This window comes from Macrosteles quadrilineatus, unplaced genomic scaffold, assembly GCF_028750875.1.
Source record: "Macrosteles quadrilineatus isolate MER2022 unplaced genomic scaffold, UCM_ALF_1.0 Scaffold_7__1_contigs__length_78375512, whole genome shotgun sequence".
Taxonomy (NCBI): Eukaryota; Metazoa; Arthropoda; class Insecta; order Hemiptera; family Cicadellidae; genus Macrosteles; species Macrosteles quadrilineatus.
The window spans coordinates 70,758,475-70,781,666 of NW_026542600.1; the positions used below are offsets into that span (position 1 = coordinate 70,758,475).

Consider the following 23,192-nt stretch of genomic DNA (forward strand, 5'->3'; position numbering starts at 1 on the left):
TAAGATTGGGGACAAATGTTACAGGAATTACTTCTAAAGAAATTTTCCTACCCCTTTATTCAATCTCTTTAGCATCATGTTTCATTGACCAAAAATTTGATTATTTGAAGGATTGTACGTTTCACAAAAAAACCAAGAGTTTTATTTTATAATAAAATACTATTGCGAGATTATGGGTTTTCTCAAACGAATTCACTTAGAATGAGTGTATTTAAAAAAATATTTAAACCCGGCGAAATATTAACCAAACATAAATAAATTTAAAAATATTATTGCCATTTTGCAAGTTTAATTTCACATTCGATGGCAAAGAGGTATCAACTACAAATATTTTGCGGTAATTTTACCAATATTTTATCTTAGTTAAAACCAAAGGAAACATAAATCTATATTTATTATTTATTTATATATTAATTTGAACTTGTATGAATATATTTTCGCATTCGATTGCGATACAGGCAACAGTACAAGTCGATGAATATGTCCACATCGTCAGGAGTGCCAACCTAGGTGGCGAAGTAAGTAAATTTCCCTCGCTACTTTCACTTGGCGCTTTGATTCCTGGGAGTTCGATACCAGACAAAATTATTTAGTTTGCAGCTGCTATTTATGTTTATATCCAATTATTATTTACAGTAATCATAAGAATAAATTGTACTTTGTTAATGATACTTTAGTGCAAATATATTTACTTTTATTTTAGTTTAAAAATAGTTCCGAAACCCGTTTACTAAAGTGATAAAAATAAGTTGAATCAAAAATCGTCTCCGCTGCTTACGGTAGAATTGAAATTCAAATGAAAGTATAATTCTAATAAAAAATATTTTAGATTTTATTCACTATTGTTTATGGATAAGAATTTAATACTTCACATTAAAATCAGTTAAATCAATATACTTTCTTGACTACTTTTTTGAAATCAATTAAACAAATATGTTATTTTAAAATTAACAATAATTACGGAAACATAGGCCTACAAAACATCGAAGTGGAGCTGCGTTAGTTTAGATAATTTAGCCTACAATGGTTCGTAAAACCAGATTTTTAATAAAATAATGCTGTTAAGGTTTTAAAACATTTAAATGTGTATTCGAAGCATCACATTGTAGTTGGTTTGGTAAAAAGAGATCAATAGAAAATGTATTAATAGACTGACAATACGATAGACACAAAAAAGCAAAACAACAATAGAAATTACTTTATGGCGACTATGGTAAATGAAACAGCAACAAAAACACATACAGGACATAAAAACCATAAAAACATAAAGGAACAGCAATAATTTAACATTGAATAATAACATTCTGATTTTCTATCGACATACAAGATAGTACACCAGGGTGTTTGCAACAGGCTTTTATAAATTAGCAAGAAGGCATAATATTCTATAATCCATACTTTACTAGTTTTGTGTTCAGTATGGTTTTTACATAATCATTTAGTATATCAAAAAATATTTTTCTTCGGAAATATTTAAAGTAAACCATTACCTCTATACCATCTATAAATGAATAACCTTACTGAAACATTTAGTGGGATTAAGTGTAAATAACAAACAAAATAGTCGAATGCCGTAGATAAGAAATAACTACAGCCAATCTAGTTTTGCGCTTTAATATAACAGATTCTCAAGATATTGGGAGATCCGAATATTCTACAATAATAGTGAAACAAAATAACAATCAAAAGCTGTTCATTTTATCATGTGACAAATATACAGCTGAAAAGAACCAAATTAATATAGTTGAATATATTTTATGCGTTCGCTAAAATTTTAAATCATATTATCAAACCCCCAGCTTTCATGAAAACTTGCTAAATTCGTTGTAATTAGTCAATAAAAGTATCGAAAATAAGGGTTTCCTTAGACAAACTTACATCTTTTTACTGTATTGTTTTTTTACTTTTCATTTTGATTGTAAAAACAAATTATAGTCTATACAAAAGCTTATTTTTCTGTAGCTAGAAAATAAACTGTTGGGATTTCCAATGTCTAAAAGACTACAGTTTCATTGGAAGACAGCTGCTCATTTTTAGGAAGTATCCGATAACTAGTTCAAACAGTTAAAATAATTCAGTACATTGTACATTTTGTTTTTTACTATTTAAGAAATCCAAAAATCCAAAAACAGCTGTTCTTCAGATAAGATGTAAATGTAAAACTGTAAATTCTATGAACATTTTGTAGTTTTAATTCATTTACAAATGTTTGGCCGCATTTATTCTTAAAGATATCGTAATTGACCTAATCAAGAGATTAAATTTTTAATTACTTGATTGATGTGTAACGAAAACCCTTTGAGCTACAGCATGTGTAAAGTAATATAAATATAATAAAATATAAATCTAGTTGAATGTCACTAAATCCAAAATGGTTTCAACAATTTAAAAGTTACTATTATAAAGTGCAACCTTAGTCCCTAAGGCGTGGTTAGGTTGGTTAAGAGAGTTGTTAAAAGCAATATAAATACTGTATAATACAATACAAAAACAATAAAACAATAAATCCAAAACTGTTATAATCATTTATAAATATAGATTGAATAAAAAAAGAGCTGTTTTTATCGTGCCAGCCTAAACCCCATTGGCGGCGATTGAGGTAGTTTTAGATGCTTAGGGTTGTATATTACATTATACTATAAATATAACAAAAAATATGAGTTAAATTCCATCACATCCAAAATAGTTCTAATGATTATAAATAAAGATTACATTAAAATAAAAATGAATTTCTTTAAACATGTAGCCCTAACTTTCTGAGCGATAGTTGTGGTTGTAGAGGGAGGCGGGAGGGGTATATATTACGCTATTAAAATAAGTTAATTGTTATCAGATAAAAATCACAATTAAAATATTTAATTATATATACTGATTTTCAACGAGCAGTTTAAAACCCCCAAGCTGTGGTTGTGATGTCTGAGGTGGTTGAGGGGTTGTGTATTACAATATTAAGACCAGTTAAATATTATTACATAAAACTTGCAATTACAACTATTGCATAGTAAATAATGATTTTCAACGTGCAGCTATAAACCCCCGAGCTATGGTTGTGATGTCTGAGGTGGTTGAGGGGTTTTATATTACAATATTAAGTCCAGTTAAATATTATTACATAAAACTCGCAATTACAACTATTGTATGGTAAATAATGATTTTCAACGTGCAGCTATAAACCCCCGATCTGTGGTTGTGATGTATGTGGGGGTTGAGGGGTTTTATATTACAATATTAACCAGTTAAATATTATTACATAAAACTCGCAATTACAACTATTGTATAGTAAATAATGATTTTCAACGAGCAGTTTTAAACCCCCAAGCTGTGGTTGTGTCTGAAGTGGTTGAGGTGATGTATATTACAATATTAAGTCCAGTTAAATATTATTACATAAAACTCGCAAATACAAATATTGTATAGTAAATAATGATTTTCAACGAGCAGTTTTAAACCCCCAAGCTGTGGTTGTGATGTCTGAAGTGGTTGAGGGGTTGTATATTACAATATTAACCAGTTAAATATTATTACATAAAACTTGCAATTTCAACTATTGTATAGTAAATAATGATTTTCAACGTGCAGCTATAAACCCCCAAGCTGTGGTTGTGATGTCTGAGGTAGTTGAGGGGTTGTATATTACAATATTAAGACCAGTTAAATATTATTACATAAAACTCGTAATTACAACTATTGCATAGTAAATAATGATTTTCAACGTGCAGCTATAAACCCCCGAGTGGTGGTTGTGATGTCTGTGGGGGTTGTGGTGGTTGAGGGGTTGGCGGGAGGCGCGCCACCGTCTAGTTTCTAGTCCAGTGGTGTCAGAGGTGTTAGTAGCGTGGTGTCTGCGAGAGAGCGCAGAGGTACAGCTGATCGTAAACTCGCGCCCGCGCTCGCGTGTGTAGTGTTGTGTTGTGACAAGTTTGGTGTTGTGCGCCCCAGCCCTCTTTGGATATTGGATACCCATTTTGGTTAGGAAATTGAAACCTTCGAAAAAAATAATTTTGGATATACAGTAGTTATTCTTTACGTAAGTTAATTGAGTGTAACGTCAGTGACGTTTTTTATTTTTACAAAAAATATTTTTTATAGTAGGCCTTTATATAGCTATACACATATAACCTCTCACTCAATAGATTTTTTAGTATTTACAAAATAATTATAAGTTTTACACGAAAGTTAGTCACGAATTTCGATTAAGCCGTCCACATTGTAAACTGTTAACATTGGTACAGTGAGGACTGCTATGTTAGAATAGAGCAAAAACACGAAACTGCCGCTCTCTGGTGCAAGTTCGACACTAACAATAAGGGTAGCTAATAATTTCCTCAAATTCTCGACCAAGGGTCTTGGGATGGTTTACAACCAGTCCCTTAGTCCCTTCCTTCTTTTACACAATGACAGACCTCTCTTCAGGTCATATTCGCAACTCGAGTTCGGGGTGTTCGTTGCTTGTACTATCACTTGCCGCTGCTTCAATCGGTTTACACGTCGATCCTCGTAGGCCTGAGTTAAATAAAATTTGTATAAATTGATGCAATGGTTTTCCGGGCTCTCTGAAATAACCATGTAATTACAACATCACTTTCAATAATTAATAAGATCGAATAATGTATAGACCGAATAAAAACAGTGTATTGCCACTAGCGGTACTCCTAACTAGGATGCATGCAATGTAAACTTCTATCAAATATCTGTCCGGATTAAGCAAACGTATACGTATTAATGCGGGTTCAATTTTCAATGGAAATTTCAAGCAGTTTTATATTGTTGAAACCACTTTTCAAACGCGTACTTCACAATATCATCACAAACAAATGTTTAAGTAGGCATATTAAATGTAAGTAAACCAGTGTTCCCCCGTTCTAAATCTCTAGTTGATGTACATGTTCACTAAACATCCATGCTTTATACCGTATACCTTAAGTTATTCATTGTTGACCAAAATAACTGGATAGATTTCGTCAAAAATATTTCTTTTTAATTTTTAACAACTACTTTAGATATTTGCAGTGGTTAACATGGCTGTAGTTATGAGCTTCAACTTTTTTCTCTCTAAAGTATTCCTTGATAAAGTACAGAGGCTGTGCCTTCAGTAGTTCTTTCTTTTTAAAATTCTTAAGAGGGAGTTTCTTTATGTCATGGTGCAGGTGGTTATAGAATCTAATGCCATGTTAGTCATTTTTGGTGTCATATCTCCCAGCTCCCCAGGTGTTTACAGGGGTTAAGCCCCCCAAATATAGAAACCCGTCAATAGTTTCTTAACCGCTAGAGTGCTTAGTTAGCCTACCATTATTGAGATTATATCTACACGGTATTGATTTCACTAGTGACAAATTGTCCTCCGAGTGAATTTACTATTATTCCTCAACCAAATAGAAGGTTGGGAAACTAGTCGGACTTAATTAATTGCTATTATCATCCATAAATAGCCTAATTATTAGAATAATTTCACTTCATAAACTTAACTGCATAATTTACAACATCACCTTAGTCAACTGCTAATAAACCGACACTAATTTTAATTTTGTTAAATGTGTACTATTTGTTAATATTTTGACCTAGCCTGTTACTTTAATTTTGAATGGCCAAATAAAATTATGATTTTGAACCCTCCCCCAAGGGGGCTTCGCCTCCAGGGAGCCAGAGGCGAAACCTACGGCAACTTTTCTGTGGGGATATTCGCACTTTCAATTCCATCTGTTTTTGGTTACATTCGTAATATGTTCTGATAATATTTTGTATTGTCATTCTAGCAATATATAGAGTGTGACATTTGGACTCAGATAGCTGTAGGATTATGTCATCATCGTATTTCCCTTAAACATTTCACCTTCTTGAAAAGAACGTACGCTGCCCTCTCAAAAAATAAGAAAGTTAATCACTCATACAGTGACAACGATAAGGATAAGGTTGATCGCTCTACGTTAATTCATAAGGGAAAAATTAAGGTTTCAGGTTTATGCCGTTTTTAACACCATGGACTCAGATAGCTGTAGGATTATGTCATCATTGTATTTCCCTTAAACATTTCACCTTCTTGAAAAGAACGTACGCTGCCCTCTCAAAAAATAAGAAAGTTAATCACTCATACAGTGACAACGATAAGGATAAGGTTGATCGCTCTACGTTAATTCATGAGTGAAAAATTAAGGTTTCAGATTTTTGAATGTCCTCTGATAGCTGTTTAACACCAAGAGATTAACCGCTATCGTCGTCGAATATGGATAAAAATCTGTGCAATTCAAACATTGAATTCCATAAATTATAAGGTAACAAGAAAACGAAGAACATAATATGAATCAACGCATCAAAACAACCCCTGATGTCATATTATTTAGCATTAAACATTTCGAGCTAAAGCATTTCTACGAAACTATAGGGACCAACACCATTATCAACGTGCATCAACATTATGATCAATCAGTTGTCGAAATTGTATACATGATGAACCAAACGGACTCTCAATAAATCGAATAGTTCGAGAGATACTGTATTGTATAAAGTAATAAAGTATGCGATGTTGTACATAATCGATTTTTGGCAATTGATTAATTTATAATCAGAATGAATCGTTTAGACATTACTACTCAAGTGTATGAACGTACTTTACATAGTACTCTATGTACGATGTGATGGGGTTCACATTACTGACATAATGTGGTGGGCCGATATATTGTGCTTTGCTAAGCTAAGTTTATATTGTATTCCGGGACCATTATTGAACGATAATTACCAAAAATGCAAAGGTATATTAAACCCTTAAATTTGAGATTTTTTAGGCTTCTTTCAATCCTCCACCGTAACGAGTCACTTAAAATCACTACTTAAGTTTGTAGCTAAGTCAAGGATGTTATAGAGTAGTATATCACTGTTTTAATTTCTTCACAAGTAAAGAATTGAGGAGTTTCAGGAATTTTTGAACATTTAATTTATAGCTGGTTGTTTAAGCTCATCTACATAAATCAGATGGTTTTCCTTAAAACAGCTTGGTCTATTTTGCAAGTAAAAGGGGTTATTATAGGTAAAGCGACATCCATAATATTAATAAGACGCTTTGATAAAAAAAATAGACTATGTGCGAGGTACCTTGTTATTATAGGTAACCTATCTTGATGATATACCAACATTTTTTAATAATCCCGACACTCACAAAAACTTGTTCTTACGCCTCAAATTGCCCCGCCCCTTCACTTAAATACTATCAAAACATTCTAAATACGTGCATAATCTTAATCTATCACGAGGGTTATCTTTTATTTAGCCTGTGTATAAAGTATTGTCGATGTTAAGAATATATACCCTGAGCATATGTATTTCTCCCTAGCTAGATTTCACCTAACGTTTGGAGGCAAATTAAGTAAAGTTACGTACTGCCAGAATAAAAAAGTGTTAATAAACGTATGTTGTACTTTGGCTTATATGAGTTTCTGCAAACACTATTTAAAATATAGTTAGTTGCTGTTAATCAGTTTCAGTTAGCTCCATTAATATCAGAGGTTACAGACGAAATCGATCGTTTGTCTTTTAACTGTTTACTTGCATATTGTAAATATTTATATCAGTGTGGGGTTTTAATGTCAGTAGGTGTTTAGTGTTATGTCGTGATTTCAACAAAGCGAGTGCCCAAGGGTGATTGAATGTTTAACAAGTATTTATTATTTTTTAGTACTTTTATTTTAAACTTGACACGCCAATTTGTGCGTGGAATCGGTCTCTAAACGCTTAGAAAGGCAGAATATTGAAGTTAACAGAATGGAAAAATGTGTGTGTCATTCAGTGAAACACTGTAGGGTTCCTTTGAAAACATATTTGTAACAAGTAAAATAATGTTTATGAATGCCGTTTTGGTACTTTTTACAGCAAATCTCACTAGCCTACTCAGTGAGAATAGTTAATGCTTATTTCAAGGCAAAAATGTGGTTCGGATCCCCCTATAAACTGTAGGGCCCTTGTACTCCTAGGACAGCTGTGTCTAAGAAATGTCGGCCTTAGTCACTAACAAGGCTGCAAGATCGCGCCATTCATCCTACACTCATCTCCATTCACAGTTGGCTTAAAATACCTATATTTGTATGGTCGCCATTTCAAAAAAGTATTAAAGTATTTATGATGGCAGACTTGTGAAGTTAGCAAAGCCAAATTGTGGGGGGCCATCTACCAGTGAACGCACTGTAGTGGTTACGCAAACTGCTGGAAAGCGCAGGATTGCGTTAGCGCTGCTAGCCAGACATTCACACAACTTTCCAATTCGCGCACTTTCTTTTCCCGCGTCCTTCGTTGCTGACATAACACCGGACCATCGCCACGATCGCGTCGAATTATCGCTCCGAACAGTGTATAAACGGTGGACATAGAGAGGGTGGGTAGCGATCAGAAACTAGCTGGTACACCCGGCAATCGCCTGGATCGTTCCGAACAGTGTATAAACGGTGGACATAGGGTGGGTAGCAACCAGAAACTAGCTGGTACATGGGACCATCGCCTGGATCGCTCCGAACAGTGTATAAACGGTGGACATAGAGAGGGTGGGTAGCGATCAGAAACTAGCTGGTACACCCGGCAATCGCCTGGATCGTTCCGAACAGTGTATAAACGGTGGACATAGGGTGGGTAGCAACCAGAAACTAGCTGGTACATGGGACCATCGCCTGGATCGCTCCGAACAGTGTATAAACGGTGGACATAGAGAGGGTGGGTAGCAATCAGAAACTAGCCGGTACATGGGACCATCGCCACGATCGCTCCGAACAGTGTATAAACGGTGAACATAGAGAGGGTGGGTAGCAATCAGAAACTAGCTGGTACATGGGACCATCGCCTGGGTCTCTCAGAACAGTGTATAAACGGTGGACATAGAGAGAGGGTGGGTAGCAATCAGAAACTAGCCGGTACATGGGACCATCGCCACGATCGCTCCGAACAGTGTATAAACGGTGGACATAGAGAGAGGGTGGGTAGCAATCAGAAACTAGCCGGTACATGGGACCATCGCCACGATCGCTCCGAACAGTGTATAAACGGTGGACATAGAGAGAGGGTGGGTAGCAATCAGAAACTAGCCGGTACATGGGACCATCGCCACGATCGCTCCGAACAGTGTATAAACGGTGGACATAGAGAGGGTGGGTAGCAATCAGAAACTAGCCGGTACATGGGACCATCGCCACGATCGCTCCGAACAGTGTATAAACGGTGGACATAGAGAGGGTGGGTAGCAATCAGAAACTAGCTGGGTAGCAATCAGAAACTATCTCGTACACCCAACCATCGCCAGGAGTCAAAACACAAGGCTGTGCTATGGTTATTCATACGATTATGATGGAATTATAAACTGTAAAATTATTCCTTTTCTTCAGGATGCTCAAAGCCCCTTCCAAACTCATGACGAGCCTTCGTGAAATAAATACGTTTGGTCTTACTCAAATGGCATTCTGCTGAATGGAGAGCTTGTCACAAAGATACTGATCTTAAATGAAAGCTTGAACCATGACACATGTCAGTATTCCATGATGAGTAGATCCAGAATGTACAGGTTTACGACGGTTTCGACAAAATACTAATCAAATATCTGTGTTTTTTTTCAAATTTGTTCATTTTAAGATGCTTTTGTACTATGTAGCATATCAATGATTAATCTACCTGAACATTTGTTGTCGTGGTTATAAAGTTCAGAGGTTACAGACAAGATTGGTTCTATACCATTGGTGCAATACTTGTTAAAAAGGCTTCTGGATTTAATTGACTAAATGGATGGATTACCACGAAACTGCTCGTATGTTTCAGAAGAAAGTCTTCATTTCCTCCGAAATTTTGAATACCAAGATTCAATGGTTCCTTTGCCATTTCAACTTACTTAGTTAATTTTACTAGACACTTTTACGTTCAAAGAAAAGCACATGGTAAAGATAAAACAAATTCTCAAGTGACAAATATATGTTTCTCATCTGCGCTGACTGCATATCATGATTTGTACACGTAAGTGATCGTATCATGTGGATAAATAATTTTTATCAAACCTGTGTTATTTATAGTCCATCGAAATCTCGGATATTATTATAACTGTCTTTACTAGACAAGAGCTTGGAGACGACGTGCCATTCTTTAATAAACTAAATTAATAATGTGTCATATATTGATTACATTTATAAATAAGCTCCTAAAATGGATCAATGTCTAAATTTCGATGAAGGTATATTCGTTGTAGTGAAATATACAATATAACGACGGTCTCCATTAACTCCAGGCCGCGGCCTTCGAAGTGGCAACATCGCAAGTAGGGTTGTAACAGCTGTTTTGTGTTAAGTCAGCTAAAATGGTATTTTTGTATATTTTAAGAATACGAAAACTTGGTTACTGGGCTATGAAAATATTGACTGCACTTTAAATGTACGAAAATAGATTTTCAATGTAAATATTGTTATGTTTTTCAACTCTATATGTTTTATTTTCAATCTTTTAATAAAATCGTGTTGATAAATTTAAATTTAAATGAATAATACGCGAATTAATGAGCTGGTGTCACCTGTCTGCCATGTTGTCTTATGGGACGTCTGGTGCTAGACAACACTACTTGCAACGTTGCCAATTCAACCAGGCCGCGGCCTGGAGTTTAAGGTGGCCGTGATATAACTCGATTATAAACACGTTTTCTTATATTATTCACGAATTTTTCGGCAATATGAGAAGAACTTAGATGTCGGGAAAATACACAGCTGACGTCCTGATTCTCATACGGGTAAACACTTAATCCCCCGTCATATGTATGAAAGCTGCCATTTTGGTACAGTATAAGGAAAAAAGTAGTTTCAGATATTTTATAAAGTATTTTTTACAGTGAACCATACGTTCCCCAAACATTCTTATGAATAATTGAGGTCGCTGAATCCCACCTAAGAATCGTACCCAAAGCTAAAAGAGCAATTTTTGGCGCCACTACCAAGAATGGAAAGATTCAGATCGCGAACACTTGAGTTGAAATATTAGTGGTGGATTGCAACGTTTCTTTAGTAGTCATGAATTTAACCTGAACAAATCAAATTTCAAAATTAGTGTACTGGTCGGAACCCTACCCCCGGAATCCCTCTGCATGAGTTTAGCTCAAAATATACCACCCGAAATTTTCTCCCCCTGGAAATATGAACCTCGATTGGAAAATTTGTACGACGAGGAATCTTACCCCACACTAGCAGAGAACCCCTTCTAAGGTTTACTCATTCATAACATTTCTGTTAGAGTTTGAATCGCAGAAGTGTGACGTCACTAGAGTTTCTAAACAATTTAGCAACCTGAAGAATCTAATAAAACCCTATCTTCTGAATGATGGTTAAAGCCTAGAAAATTTGAATCTCGAAACCCAATTTCACGTGGCTTACATACTTGGTTAAAGTGGTAAAAGTTAAACTGGATAGCAATAGAAATGTTCAAATAGGCCTACGTTGAAATGAAATAGAAATCGAGCTTATGACCCTTAACAAGATAGCACGAGTATAAACTTAAGACTTACTTTAACTTAGAGAACCATAATTTCATTTAAACAATACAAACTTAAATAAATTTAACTTACTCATATCACGTAGGCGGGGGCTACATTCTCGGGGTTGGAATGAGTGTAGGAGTTTTGCCAACGGGTATCAGGTAGAAAGGGTCCCCATCCATTAATTCCACATACTGCAAAGTTTTGCCAACGGTTGTGGGTTGCGCGAGAGAGGGGGGGGAGAGAGAGAGAGAGATTACACGTGATCTTGAGGGTGGCTTTCGCTAGGGGTGGACAAACCAGGCAGGATGCTGACTGTGTTCAAAGTAATGGAGTTATTGAATTTTTAACCTAACCTAACCTAACCTAACCTAACCTAACCTAACCTAACCTAACCTAACCTAACCCACTGCGACAAACGCATAACTGCCAAGTATAGACAACCCTGACAATCGCTCTCCCTCCCTCCCTCACAATCTTTCTCCCACCACCACCGTTGGCAAATCTCCGCACCAAGAGGTGGCCGAAGGCATCCCCCCATCTACCTGACACCCGTTGGCAAAACTCCGGTTCCCGTTGGAATACCGGGGGAAGGAGCAAGGTTCTGTACATCCACTTTTGAAATGTTGGGTATATTGGCAGGAGGGGAAGATTCAGGCATTTGCTATATTACATTATCATGCTATGTATCATTCTACTCATTTAAGTGAATTACCTAAGGGGGTGGAAATTGTGCGAAGAATTGACAAAACGATATTTTCTCCTTTGACTTCCAAACTATCTTGCTGTAGTTTGTAGAACATCCACGGCCGCGCCAGCCTACACGGTTTAGAGGCTTATAATTCGGTGGAGATTTGGTGAGCCGCGAAGTGCGCATAATAGCTGCGAAGGACGCTGTGCAGTCAGTAACCTGGAATATGGCACAAGGTTACAAGTGCCGGCCCTCTAGCTCTGCCTTTGCCTCTCCATCTCCTCAGCGTTCAGCAAGAGGCTAAAGCTCTCCAGGCTTGCAGATCACAGAAGCCAACTATCAAATAAATTTTTAAATCAGTTTGCATCTTGGAAATTTGGCCAATTTGACTTAAGGTTCGTTCCGTGAGAGCGGCGTTCTTTTTTATAAGAGCTGTAAAAAAATGTGCCGATGAAATATAAAAGTTTAAATTACCAACTTTGTGAGTTCGATTACTAATTTATTACTGGAGCAAAGTGGTTTTTCTTTTTTTGTATTCTTTGTAGCAGCAAACCTAAGTAGAACGTTTTGAGCCGACGTTGTTTTGCTGGAACTAAAGTGCAGATATTCGTTTTATGAACCTGTATGAATAAAAGGTGCATGAATTTACTGTAAATCCAATTAGAAGGTAGATTTTCTGCGGCCGGAGTATTATTTAGTGAACACAGCTTTGATGTTTTTATTTTTTTTACTGTAATTCTCTTACCAAATTTTAATCTTGTTAACTTATGATCTACAACAAAATTTACTTGATAATAAATTTGTCACTTCGTATTGCGTTTCTTGCATCTATAGCCCTGGTTTCTTGCATTATTGCGTCGTACTTGGTTACACTTAAGGGCTAGGGCTAGGCCTACTTTTCGCCCAGGTTAAAATATAAATTGTGAACGCTAATTGAAACATCCAATTGTTCAATTTTGCATCTTTTACCCTACCTATAAAAGTGTCTTTTAGTTAAACTAATTTGAAAACAATGAGGATTTATTTTTCCTCACTCTCTGACAACTTGCATACAAACATGTTCAATAAATCATACCTTAAATTAATCTATACCCATGAAATAGTGTGGGATTGAGTGAGAGGTTAGTGTATAAACGAGGGCTCGGGCTGTACACTACAATCGTGGACCTCCTGACTCCTAGGTGATGGAAGCCTCCGCAGATGGACCCAGGACGAGGGAGCGACCCCAGCCGCTGTAAGATGCAGTCTGCTAACCCATCGACTTCCTGTGATAAAAATGACTCGACTTTGACCGATCACCTGGACAACACGTAGTTACCGGCCCAACGGCCAGTTGGAGGAATACTTGTAATTACCTGAGCTTAGTGTAGTGAGTGAACATGTTTGAAATGTGGAGTAGTGTGAACGCAAAGTTGGAGGCAGAGGTTGGAGATGACCCTAGGAACTTGACGAATGGACAACAGCAACCCCATACGTCCACCGGCTCCATCAAAGGTAAGGGTTGTTATATTAGAAAACTGGGGCACGCCCCTCGGATCCTTCGAAATCTTGATCAAGCCTTAGCAATGCATTCTTTTCAGTGCTACCGGAAAATGCTGCATCCACCCTTCGAGGGAGGGGCTTATGAATCCCCCAACAGTATGGATGGAGTATGGATGGTTGGGGTCCTTAACCGAGAAATATTTATAAAATGTCAAAAGTAAGGGTTGCAATATTAAATGAGAAAATCGGGACACGCATCCCACAAAAATCATTGCGTCGACATTCATCCGCAGCAGTGCCTTAGCAATGCATTCTTTTCAGTCTTTAGGGAAAATGTTGCATTGACCCTTCGATTGGAGGGGTTTAAGAACGATGGACGTTAACCGAGAAATATTTAAAAACTTCCAACGATAAGGGTTACCATATTAAATGTGAAAACTGGACAGGCACAAAAATCATTACATTGCCGTTCTTCCGAAGCTGTTCCTTTAGCATTGCATTCTTATACTGTCCTTCGGGGAAATTCTGCGCGTAGACTCTACGCGGCGAGGGGCTAGGAATGAGGGGCCCTTAACTGAGAAATATTTATAAACCCTCTGAATGTACGGGTCTTTTGAACAAGGTGGCGTATACCGTATGCCATTTTTGGCGTATACGAATGTAGTTGATGTAAATGAATGAAGACAATGCACAGTATTCAGGTAACAAATATAAATTAATTATTAGTTAAATTTTGTGAAACTAACTCTAACAAACCCCATTTCCACAAATCATGCACAATATACTGTATTTGACTTGTCTGGACCTAGAATCCCTCTACCATTCCCAAACTAAATCAACCTATTCTACACCCCCTTAATTATCATTGGGCAGACATTTTAGAATGACTGCCACCTTCTTGATACGATACGTCGAACGGGGAAACAGTTCAGGGAAATCGGGCCATTTTCCGGCCTTACGGCACTCTACAATGAGTAGCATCCATTTTTCATTTTCGATATAGTTTTGAAAGCCGCTGCCTGAAGTTGACGACGAGGGGAGAGTCAGTACTAGACCTCGGCATGGTCCGTCTAAAGAACTGTTTTACTCCTCTATATCGAGGTACTCGTGTAATCGAGATGAGAGGCTAGGTTGGGATGGTGGGTGGTGGTCGATGTTTTCAGCTCGGATAACACACTATGGCCTAGTCGGCGCCGTTCCAGGCTAGCTTTATTCACTTCCGTATTAAAGGGGATGTGCCTTCAACACCCTGTAAACTAAGTTTACGTAATTTTAACTAATCATCTTATCTTTACATCTCCTAGTATACACCGTTTGAGTAACTTAACAGAAGTATAGTGTGGGAGTACAGTAATATGTATTTCTTACAAAACACCGGTTGCGTACCATTTAGCTTTGGTGGCTATCCAACTAAGCTCTAGACTTAATAAGCAATTCCATTCCCAAATTAATTAAGAAATTTCATTGTAATCATTACTTTCTTTTGGTTACTATTTATATCGTCTTACTAAAATCTGTTACACTGCAATCTATCAATGATGCTAGTGACGATGTGATCCATCCATACAATTGGGTCTGAAGTCATAAGGGGCCAGCTGAACAAGAGAATTCAGACCAAGGCGACTTTTACATGTAAATTGTAAAATTAAATGAGTAAAAACACCCTAGACTCTCCGACGTGCCGATCGTGACGCGAAAAAAATAAATAAGTTGATGCGTATGTGTGCTTTCTGGGGATGACTTGTACTGTATCAGACGTGCAAGGTAGGGTCTAGACGATCATCAGTGGGACATGTTGGGGCTGTAGCTGCCTGGCATGACATGTACTGTATCAGACGTGCGAGGTAGGGTCTAGATGATCATCAGTGGGACAGGTCGGGGCTGTAGCTGCCTGGCATGACATGTACTGTATCAGACGTGCGAGGTAGGGTCTAGATGATCATCAGTGGGACAGGTTGGGGCTGTAGCTGCCTGGCATGACATGTACTGTATCAGACGTGCGAGGTAGGGTCTAGATGATCATCAGTGGGACAGGTCGGGGCTGTAGCTGCCTGGCATGACATGTACTGTATCAGACGTGCGAGGTAGGGTCTAGACGATCATCAGTGGGACAGGTTGGGGCTGTAGCTGCCTGGCATGACATGTACTGTATCAGACGTGCGAGGTAGGGTCTAGATGATCATCAGTGGGACAGGTCGGAGCTGTAGCTGCCTGGCATGACATGTACTGTATCAGACGTGCGAGGTAGGGTCTAGATGATCATCAGTGGGACAGGTTGGGGCTGTAGTTGCCTGGGATGACATGTACTGTATCAGACGTGCGAGGTAGGGTCTAGATGATCATCAGTGGGACAGGTCGGGGCTGTAGTTGCCCGGGATGGCTTGTACTGTATCGGATGTGTGAGGTAGGGTCTAGATGATCATCAGTGGGACAGGTCGGGGCTGTAGTTGCCCGGGATGGCTTGTACTGTATCGGATGAGTGAGGTAGGGTCTAGATGATCATCAGTGGGACAGGTCGGGGCTGTAGTTGCCCGGGATTGCTTGTACTGTATCAGACGTGCGAGGTAGGGTCTAGATGATCATCAGTGGGACAGGTCGGGGCTTTAGTTGTCTGGGATGACTTGTTCTGTATCATACGTGTGAGCTAGGGTCTAGATGATCATCAGTGGGACAGGTAGGGACTGTAGTTGCCTGGGATGATTTGTACTGTGTCAGACGTGCGAGGTAGGGTCTAGATGATCATCAGTGGGACAAGTAGGGACTGTAGTGGCCTGGGATGACATGTACTGTATCAGACGTGTGAGGTAGGGTCTAGATGATCATCAGTGGGACAGGTCGGGGCTGTAGTTGCCCAGGATGACATGTACTGTATCAGACGTGCGAGGTAGGGTCTAGATGATCATCAGTGGGACAGGTTGGGGCTGTAGTTGCCCGGGATGATTTGTACTGTATCAGACGTGCGAGGTAGGGTCTAGATGATCATCAGTGGGACAGGTCGGGGCTGAAGTTGCCCGGGATGATTTTTACTGTATCAGACGTGTGAGGTAGGGTCTAGATGATCATCAGTGGGACAGGTTGGGGCTGAAGTTGCCCGGGATGACATGTACTGTATCAGACGTGCGAGGTAGGGTCTAGATGATCATCAGTGGGACAGGTTGGGGCTGTAGTTGCCCGGGATGATTTGTACTGTATCAGACGTGCGAGGTAGGGTCTAGATGATCATCAGTGGGACAGGTCGGGGCTGAAGTTGCCCGGGATGATTTGTACTGTATCAGACGTGCGAGGTAGGGTCTAGATGATCATCAGTGGGACAGGTCGGGGCTGAAGTTGCCCGGGATGATTTTTACTGTATCAGACGTGCGAGGTAGGGTCTAGATGATCATCAGTGGGACAGGTTGGGGCTGTAGTTGCCCGGGATGATTTGTACTGTATCAGACGTGCGAGGTAGGGTCTAGATGATCATCAGTGGGACAGGTCGGGGCTGAAGTTGCCCGGGATGATTTTTACTGTATCAGACGTGCGAGGTAGGGTCTAGATGATCATCAGTGGGACAGGTTGGGACTGTAGTGGCCTGGGATGACATGTACTGTATCAGACGTGTGAGGTAGGGTCTAGATGATCATCAGTGGGACAGGTTGGGGCTGTAGCTGCCTGGCATGACATGTACTGTATCAGACGTGCGAGGTAGGTTCTAGATGATCATCAGTGGGACAGGTCGGAGCTGTAGCTGCCTGGCATGACATGTACTGTATCAGACGTGCGAGGTAGGGTCTAGATGATCATCAGTGGGACAGGTCGGGGCTGTAGTTGCCCGGGATGGCTTGTACTGTATCGGATGTGTGAGGTAGGGTCTAGATGATCATCAGTGGGACAGGTCGGGGCTGTAGTTGCCCGGGATGGCTTGTACTGTATCGGATGTGTGAGGTAGGGTCTAGATGATCATCAGTGGGACAGGTCGGGGCTTTAGTTGTCTGGGATGACTTGTTCTGTATCATACGTGTGAGCTAGGGTCTAGATGATCATCAGTGGGACAGGTAGGGACTGTAGTTGCCTGGGATGACATGTACTGTATCAGACGTGCGAGGTAGGGTCTAGATGATCATCAGTGGGACAGGTTGGGGCTGTAGCTGCCTGGCATGACATGTACTGTATCAGACGTGCGAGGTAGGGTCTAGATGATCATCAGTGGGACAGGTTGGGGCTGTAGCTGCCTGGCATGACATGTACTGTATCAGACGTGCGAGGTAGGGTCTAGATGATCATCAGTGGGACAGGTCGGGGCTGTAGTTGCCCGGGATGGCTTGTACTGTATCGGATGTGTGAGGTAGGGTCTAGATGATCATCAGTGGGACAGGTCGGGGCTGTAGTTGCCCGGGATGGCTTGTACTGTATCGGATGAGTGAGGTAGGGTCTAGATGATCATCAGTGGGACAGGTCGGGGCTGTAGTTGCCCGGGATTGCTTGTACTGTATCAGACGTGCGAGGTAGGGTCTAGATGATCATCAGTGGGACAGGTCGGGGCTTTAGTTGTCTGGGATGACTTGTTCTGTATCATACGTGTGAGCTAGGGTCTAGATGATCATCAGTGGGACAGGTAGGGACTGTAGTTGCCTGGGATGATTTGTACTGTGTCAGACGTGCGAGGTAGGGTCTAGATGATCATCAGTGGGACAAGTAGGGACTGTAGTGGCCTGGGATGACATGTACTGTATCAGACGTGTGAGGTAGGGTCTAGATTATCATCAGTGGGACTGGGGCTTTAGTTGTCTGGGATGACTTGTTCTGTATCATACGTGTGAGGTAGGGTTTCGATGATCATCAGTGGGACAGGTAGGGACTGTAGTTGCCTGGGATGATTTGTACTGTGTCAGACGTGCGAGGTAGGGTCTAGATGATCATCAGTGGGACAAGTAGGGACTGTAGTGGCCTGGGATGACATGTACTGTATCAGACGTGTGAGGTAGGGTCTAGATGATCATCAGTGGGACAGGTCGGGGCTGTAGTTGCCCAGGATGACATGTACTGTATCAGACGTGCGAGGTATGGTCTAGATGATCATCAGTGGGACAGGTTGGGGCTGTAGTTGCCCGGGATGACTTGTACTGTATCAGACGTGCGAGGTAGGGTCTAGATTATCATCAGTGGGACAAGTAGGGACTGTAGTGGCCTGGGATGACATGTACTGTATCAGACGTGCGAGGTAGGGTCTAGATGATCATCAGTGGGACAGGTTGGGGCTTTAGTTGTCTGGGATGATTTGTACTGTGTCAGACGTGCGAGGTAGGGTCTAGATGATCATCAGTGGGACAAGTAGGGACTGTAGTGGCCTGGGATGACATGTACTGTATCAGACGTGTGAGGTAGGGTTTCGATGATCATCAGTGGGACAGGTAGGGACTGTAGTTGCCTGGGATGATTTGTACTGTGTCAGACGTGCGAGGTAGGGTCTAGATGATCATCAGTGGGACAAGTAGGGACTGTAGTGGCCTGGGATGACATGTACTGTATCAGACGTGTGAGGTAGGGTTTCGATGATCATCAGTGGGACAGGTAGGGACTGTAGTTGCCTGGGATGATTTGTACTGTGTCAGACGTGCGAGGTAGGGTCTAGATGATCATCAGTGGGACAGGTTGGGGCTTTAGTTGTCTGGGATGATTTGTACTGTGTCAGACGTGCGAGGTAGGGTCTAGATGATCATCAGTGGGACAGGTCGGGGCTGTAGTGGCCCAGGATGACTTGTTCTGTATCATACGTGTGAGGTAGGGTTTCGATGATCATCAGTGGGACAGGTAGGGACTGTAGTTGCCTGGGATGATTTGTACTGTGTCAGACGTGCGAGGTAGGGTCTAGATGATCATCAGTGGGACAAGTAGGGACTGTAGTGGCCTGGGATGACATGTACTGTATCAGACGTGTGAGGTAGGGTCTAGATGATCATCAGTGGGACAGGTCGGGGCTGTAGTTGCCCAGGATGACATGTACTGTATCAGACGTGCGAGGTAGGGTCTAGATGATCATCAGTGGGACAGGTTGGGGCTGTAGTTGCCCGGGATGATTTGTACTGTATCAGACGTGCGAGGTAGGGTCTAGATGATCATCAGTGGGACAGGTCGGGGCTGAAGTTGCCCGGGATGATTTTTACTGTATCAGACGTGTGAGGTAGGGTCTAGATGATCATCAGTGGGACAGGTTGGGGCTGAAGTTGCCCGGGATGACATGTACTGTATCAGACGTGCGAGGTAGGGTCTAGATGATCATCAGTGGGACAGGTTGGGGCTGTAGTTGCCCGGGATGATTTGTACTGTATCAGACGTGCGAGGTAGGGTCTAGATGATCATCAGTGGGACAGGTCGGGGCTGAAGTTGCCCGGGATGATTTGTACTGTATCAGACGTGCGAGGTAGGGTCTAGATGATCATCAGTGGGACAGGTTGGGACTGTAGTGGCCTGGGATGACATGTACTGTATCAGACGTGTGAGGTAGGGTCTAGATGATCATCAGTGGGACAGGTCGGGGCTGTAGTTGCCTGGGATGATTTGTACTGTGTCAGACGTGCGAGGTAGGGTCTAGATGATCATCAGTGGGACAAGTAGGGACTGTAGTGGCCTGGGATGACATGTACTGTATCAGACGTGTGAGGTAGGGTCTAGATGATCATCAGTGGGACAGGTAGGGACTGTAGTTGCCTGGGATGATTTGTACTGTGTCAGACGTGCGAGGTAGGGTCTAGATGATCATCAGTGGGACAAGTAGGGACTGTAGTGGCCTGGGATGACATGTACTGTATCAGACGTGTGAGGTAGGGTCTAGATGATCATCAGTGGGACAGGTCGGGGCTGTAGTTGCCCAGGATGACATGTACTGTATCAGACGTGCGAGGTAGGGTCTAGATGATCATCAGTGGGACAGGTTGGGGCTGTAGTTGCCCGGGATGATTTGTACTGTATTAGACGTGCGAGGTAGGGTCTAGATGATCATCAGTGGGACAGGTCGGGGCTGAAGTTGCCCGGGATGATTTTTACTGTATCAGACGTGTGAGGTAGGGTCTAGATGATCATCAGTGGGACAGGTCGGGGCTGTAGTTGCCCAGGATGACATGTACTGTATCAGACGTGCGAGGTAGGGTCTAGATGATCATCAGTGGGACAGGTTGGGGCTGTAGTTGCCCGGGATGATTTGTACTGTATCAGACGTGCGAGGTAGGGTCTAGATGATCATCAGTGGGACAGGTCGGGGCTGAAGTTGCCCGGGATGATTTGTACTGTATCAGACGTGCGAGGTAGGGTCTAGATGATCATCAGTGGGACAGGTCGGGGCTGAAGTTGCCCGGGATGATTTTTACTGTATCAGACGTGCGAGGTAGGGTCTAGATGATCATCAGTGGGACAGGTTGGGGCTGTAGTTGCCCGGGATGATTTGTACTGTATCAGACGTGCGAGGTAGGGTCTAGATGATCATCAGTGGGACAGGTCGGGGCTGAAGTTGCCCGGGATGATTTTTACTGTATCAGACGTGCGAGGTAGGGTCTAGATGATCATCAGTGGGACAGGTTGGGGCTGTAGTTGCCCGGGATGATTTGTACTGTATCAGACGTGCGAGGTAGGGTCTAGATGATCATCAGTGGGACAGGTTGGGGCTGTAGTTGCCCGGGATGATTTGTACTGTATCAGACGTGCGAGGTAGGGTCTAGATGATCATCAGTGGGACAGGTCGGGGCTGTAGTTGCCCGGGTTGCATCTCTTCCCCCGCCGCTGCAGCAGCTGCACTATTGATTTTGTCTAGCTTTACCGCACCCTCTCCATCCTTCTACTAACAATTTACCTGAATTACAGTATTTGTTAATAATAATATACCTTTGAATTAAGTATTTGTATTTAGTTAAATGTCGTTTCTTTCATCGTTTACCCAAACTTGTAAGTTGTAATGTTGTAACTTGTACTGTTGTAAGTTTTTACAACTGATCGCATTTTGTTTATGTTGTAAAAGTGTTTTATTTTTTATATGGCCATTGGCTTTCGATACAATTATAGTTGATTATTGTACGATCTTTATTTTCGGCTTTGGTCTCCATACACTGACTATTCCTACAAATTAAAATGCGTCAACTTCAGATACAGTTATACAAACTAAGTCTTAGCGAATTTCCCAGACAGTTAATAACTATATTGATATTGACTAAGATTGATGTGTCATTACCATATAAGAACTTAAGCCATGAATAGGAAGCTTAATTGAGCGTCATACAGTGTCGATTATTCCGTCCTACACATCAAATTTTTGAGCAAGTCAAACTTAAAAGAAATATTTATTGCAAATTATAGTATTCTGTATGTCATCCAACCCATTTGAAACTAGTATTGCACAAAAAAATTATTTTTTACAATAACACATTCTGAGAAGCTAATTCAACCATTAGAACCTTTGACTATTTATAGAACTACACATTCCATCCCCAAGTTAAAGTTGTCACCAGTTTTTAAGTGAAAATTGACGTAGCATTGACGTAGCCAGGGGGGGTCCTGGGGGAACAGAAAAATATTATATTTAAGACCGGAAGGGGGGGTCCTGGGGGTCCGGACCCCCCCCCTTCCGGTCTTAAATATAATATTTGTCTGTTAAATTAAATGTAAAATTATATAATCATACTGTATTGACGTTGGGGTTGATTATTTTCAATGCCAAGAGAGCTAAAAAAGACCGTTTTAGGGCCTATATTTTTCAAATTTTTCCGGGACCCCCCCCCCCCCCCCCCGGTCGGTCGACCCCCCCTGTTTTGAAATCCTGGCTACGTCACTGGACGTAGTTGAAGTGAGTCGACAGACTGCAAATGTAAATTACTGATTCTGCCAAATGCTCCGACTTTTGACCAAGTCAGACTGATAGAACGGCTTATTGTAGGATATAGCATCTTTCATGTCACGTCAGCTATCTCAGTGACAAGAAATAAGATAGAAAATATAATTTAAGACGTTGCGCAATATGTTACAGTCTCACATAAGTATTCTGTTTTAATAAATACTCGTAATTGGTGACAGCTATTCTAGATAGATGGTAATATCTGCTTCAGTAAAGTCAATGGTGGACATGGCTACAGTCTATATGGGATGTCAACTTCAGTACTGTCATAATGGTGATACCAACCGTCTCTCTTCGTTACTGATCTGATTTGTCTTCTGCTTCGATCAACATTGTGTTCATATTTTCCCCAATCTGCCAATTCGAATATAAAATATCGCCAAGTGTACAAAAGCGAAAGTGTGTAGGTAAGTAATTAAAGAGCTTGCGTGAACGTTGGGATATGACGTAACCAAGAGAAAGCAGAATACGCAACCGCTCTGCGGACTGTCGAGTGTTGGGTGAGCAGGGTTGCTGCCACGTGGGGACTGCCATAAAGTGACATCCCTTAGAGCCTTAGAAGTTAGAGTACAAGTTATTATTCATTTTTAGCCGAATTTGTCAGATAGGGAATACGCTATTACCGTAGGTCTCGTGGTAAGATCTTGGGTTTACTTTTTCGTTTTGATGCTCCATGAGTCTAAAACACC

At 40.8% G+C, this 23,192-nt stretch overlaps 1 protein-coding gene across 3 annotated transcripts in view; it reads left to right on the forward strand.

Annotated features, from left to right (window-relative positions):
- The window catches only part of LOC128997930 (probable nuclear hormone receptor HR3), a 118,167-nt gene that overhangs the window by 40,331 nt on the left and 54,644 nt on the right, over nucleotides 1-23,192 (forward strand). The window contains exon 1 of one of the 3 annotated variants that reach the window (XM_054423769.1): nucleotides 13,376-13,658. The exons of the other annotated variants lie outside the window; for them this stretch is intronic. Within the exon in view, the coding sequence (XP_054279744.1) occupies nucleotides 13,544-13,658 (115 nt within the window). The 5' untranslated portion in view covers nucleotides 13,376-13,543. Of the gene's footprint in view, nucleotides 1-13,375; nucleotides 13,659-23,192 lie in introns of those variants that run through there. 3 annotated transcript variants of the gene reach the window in all.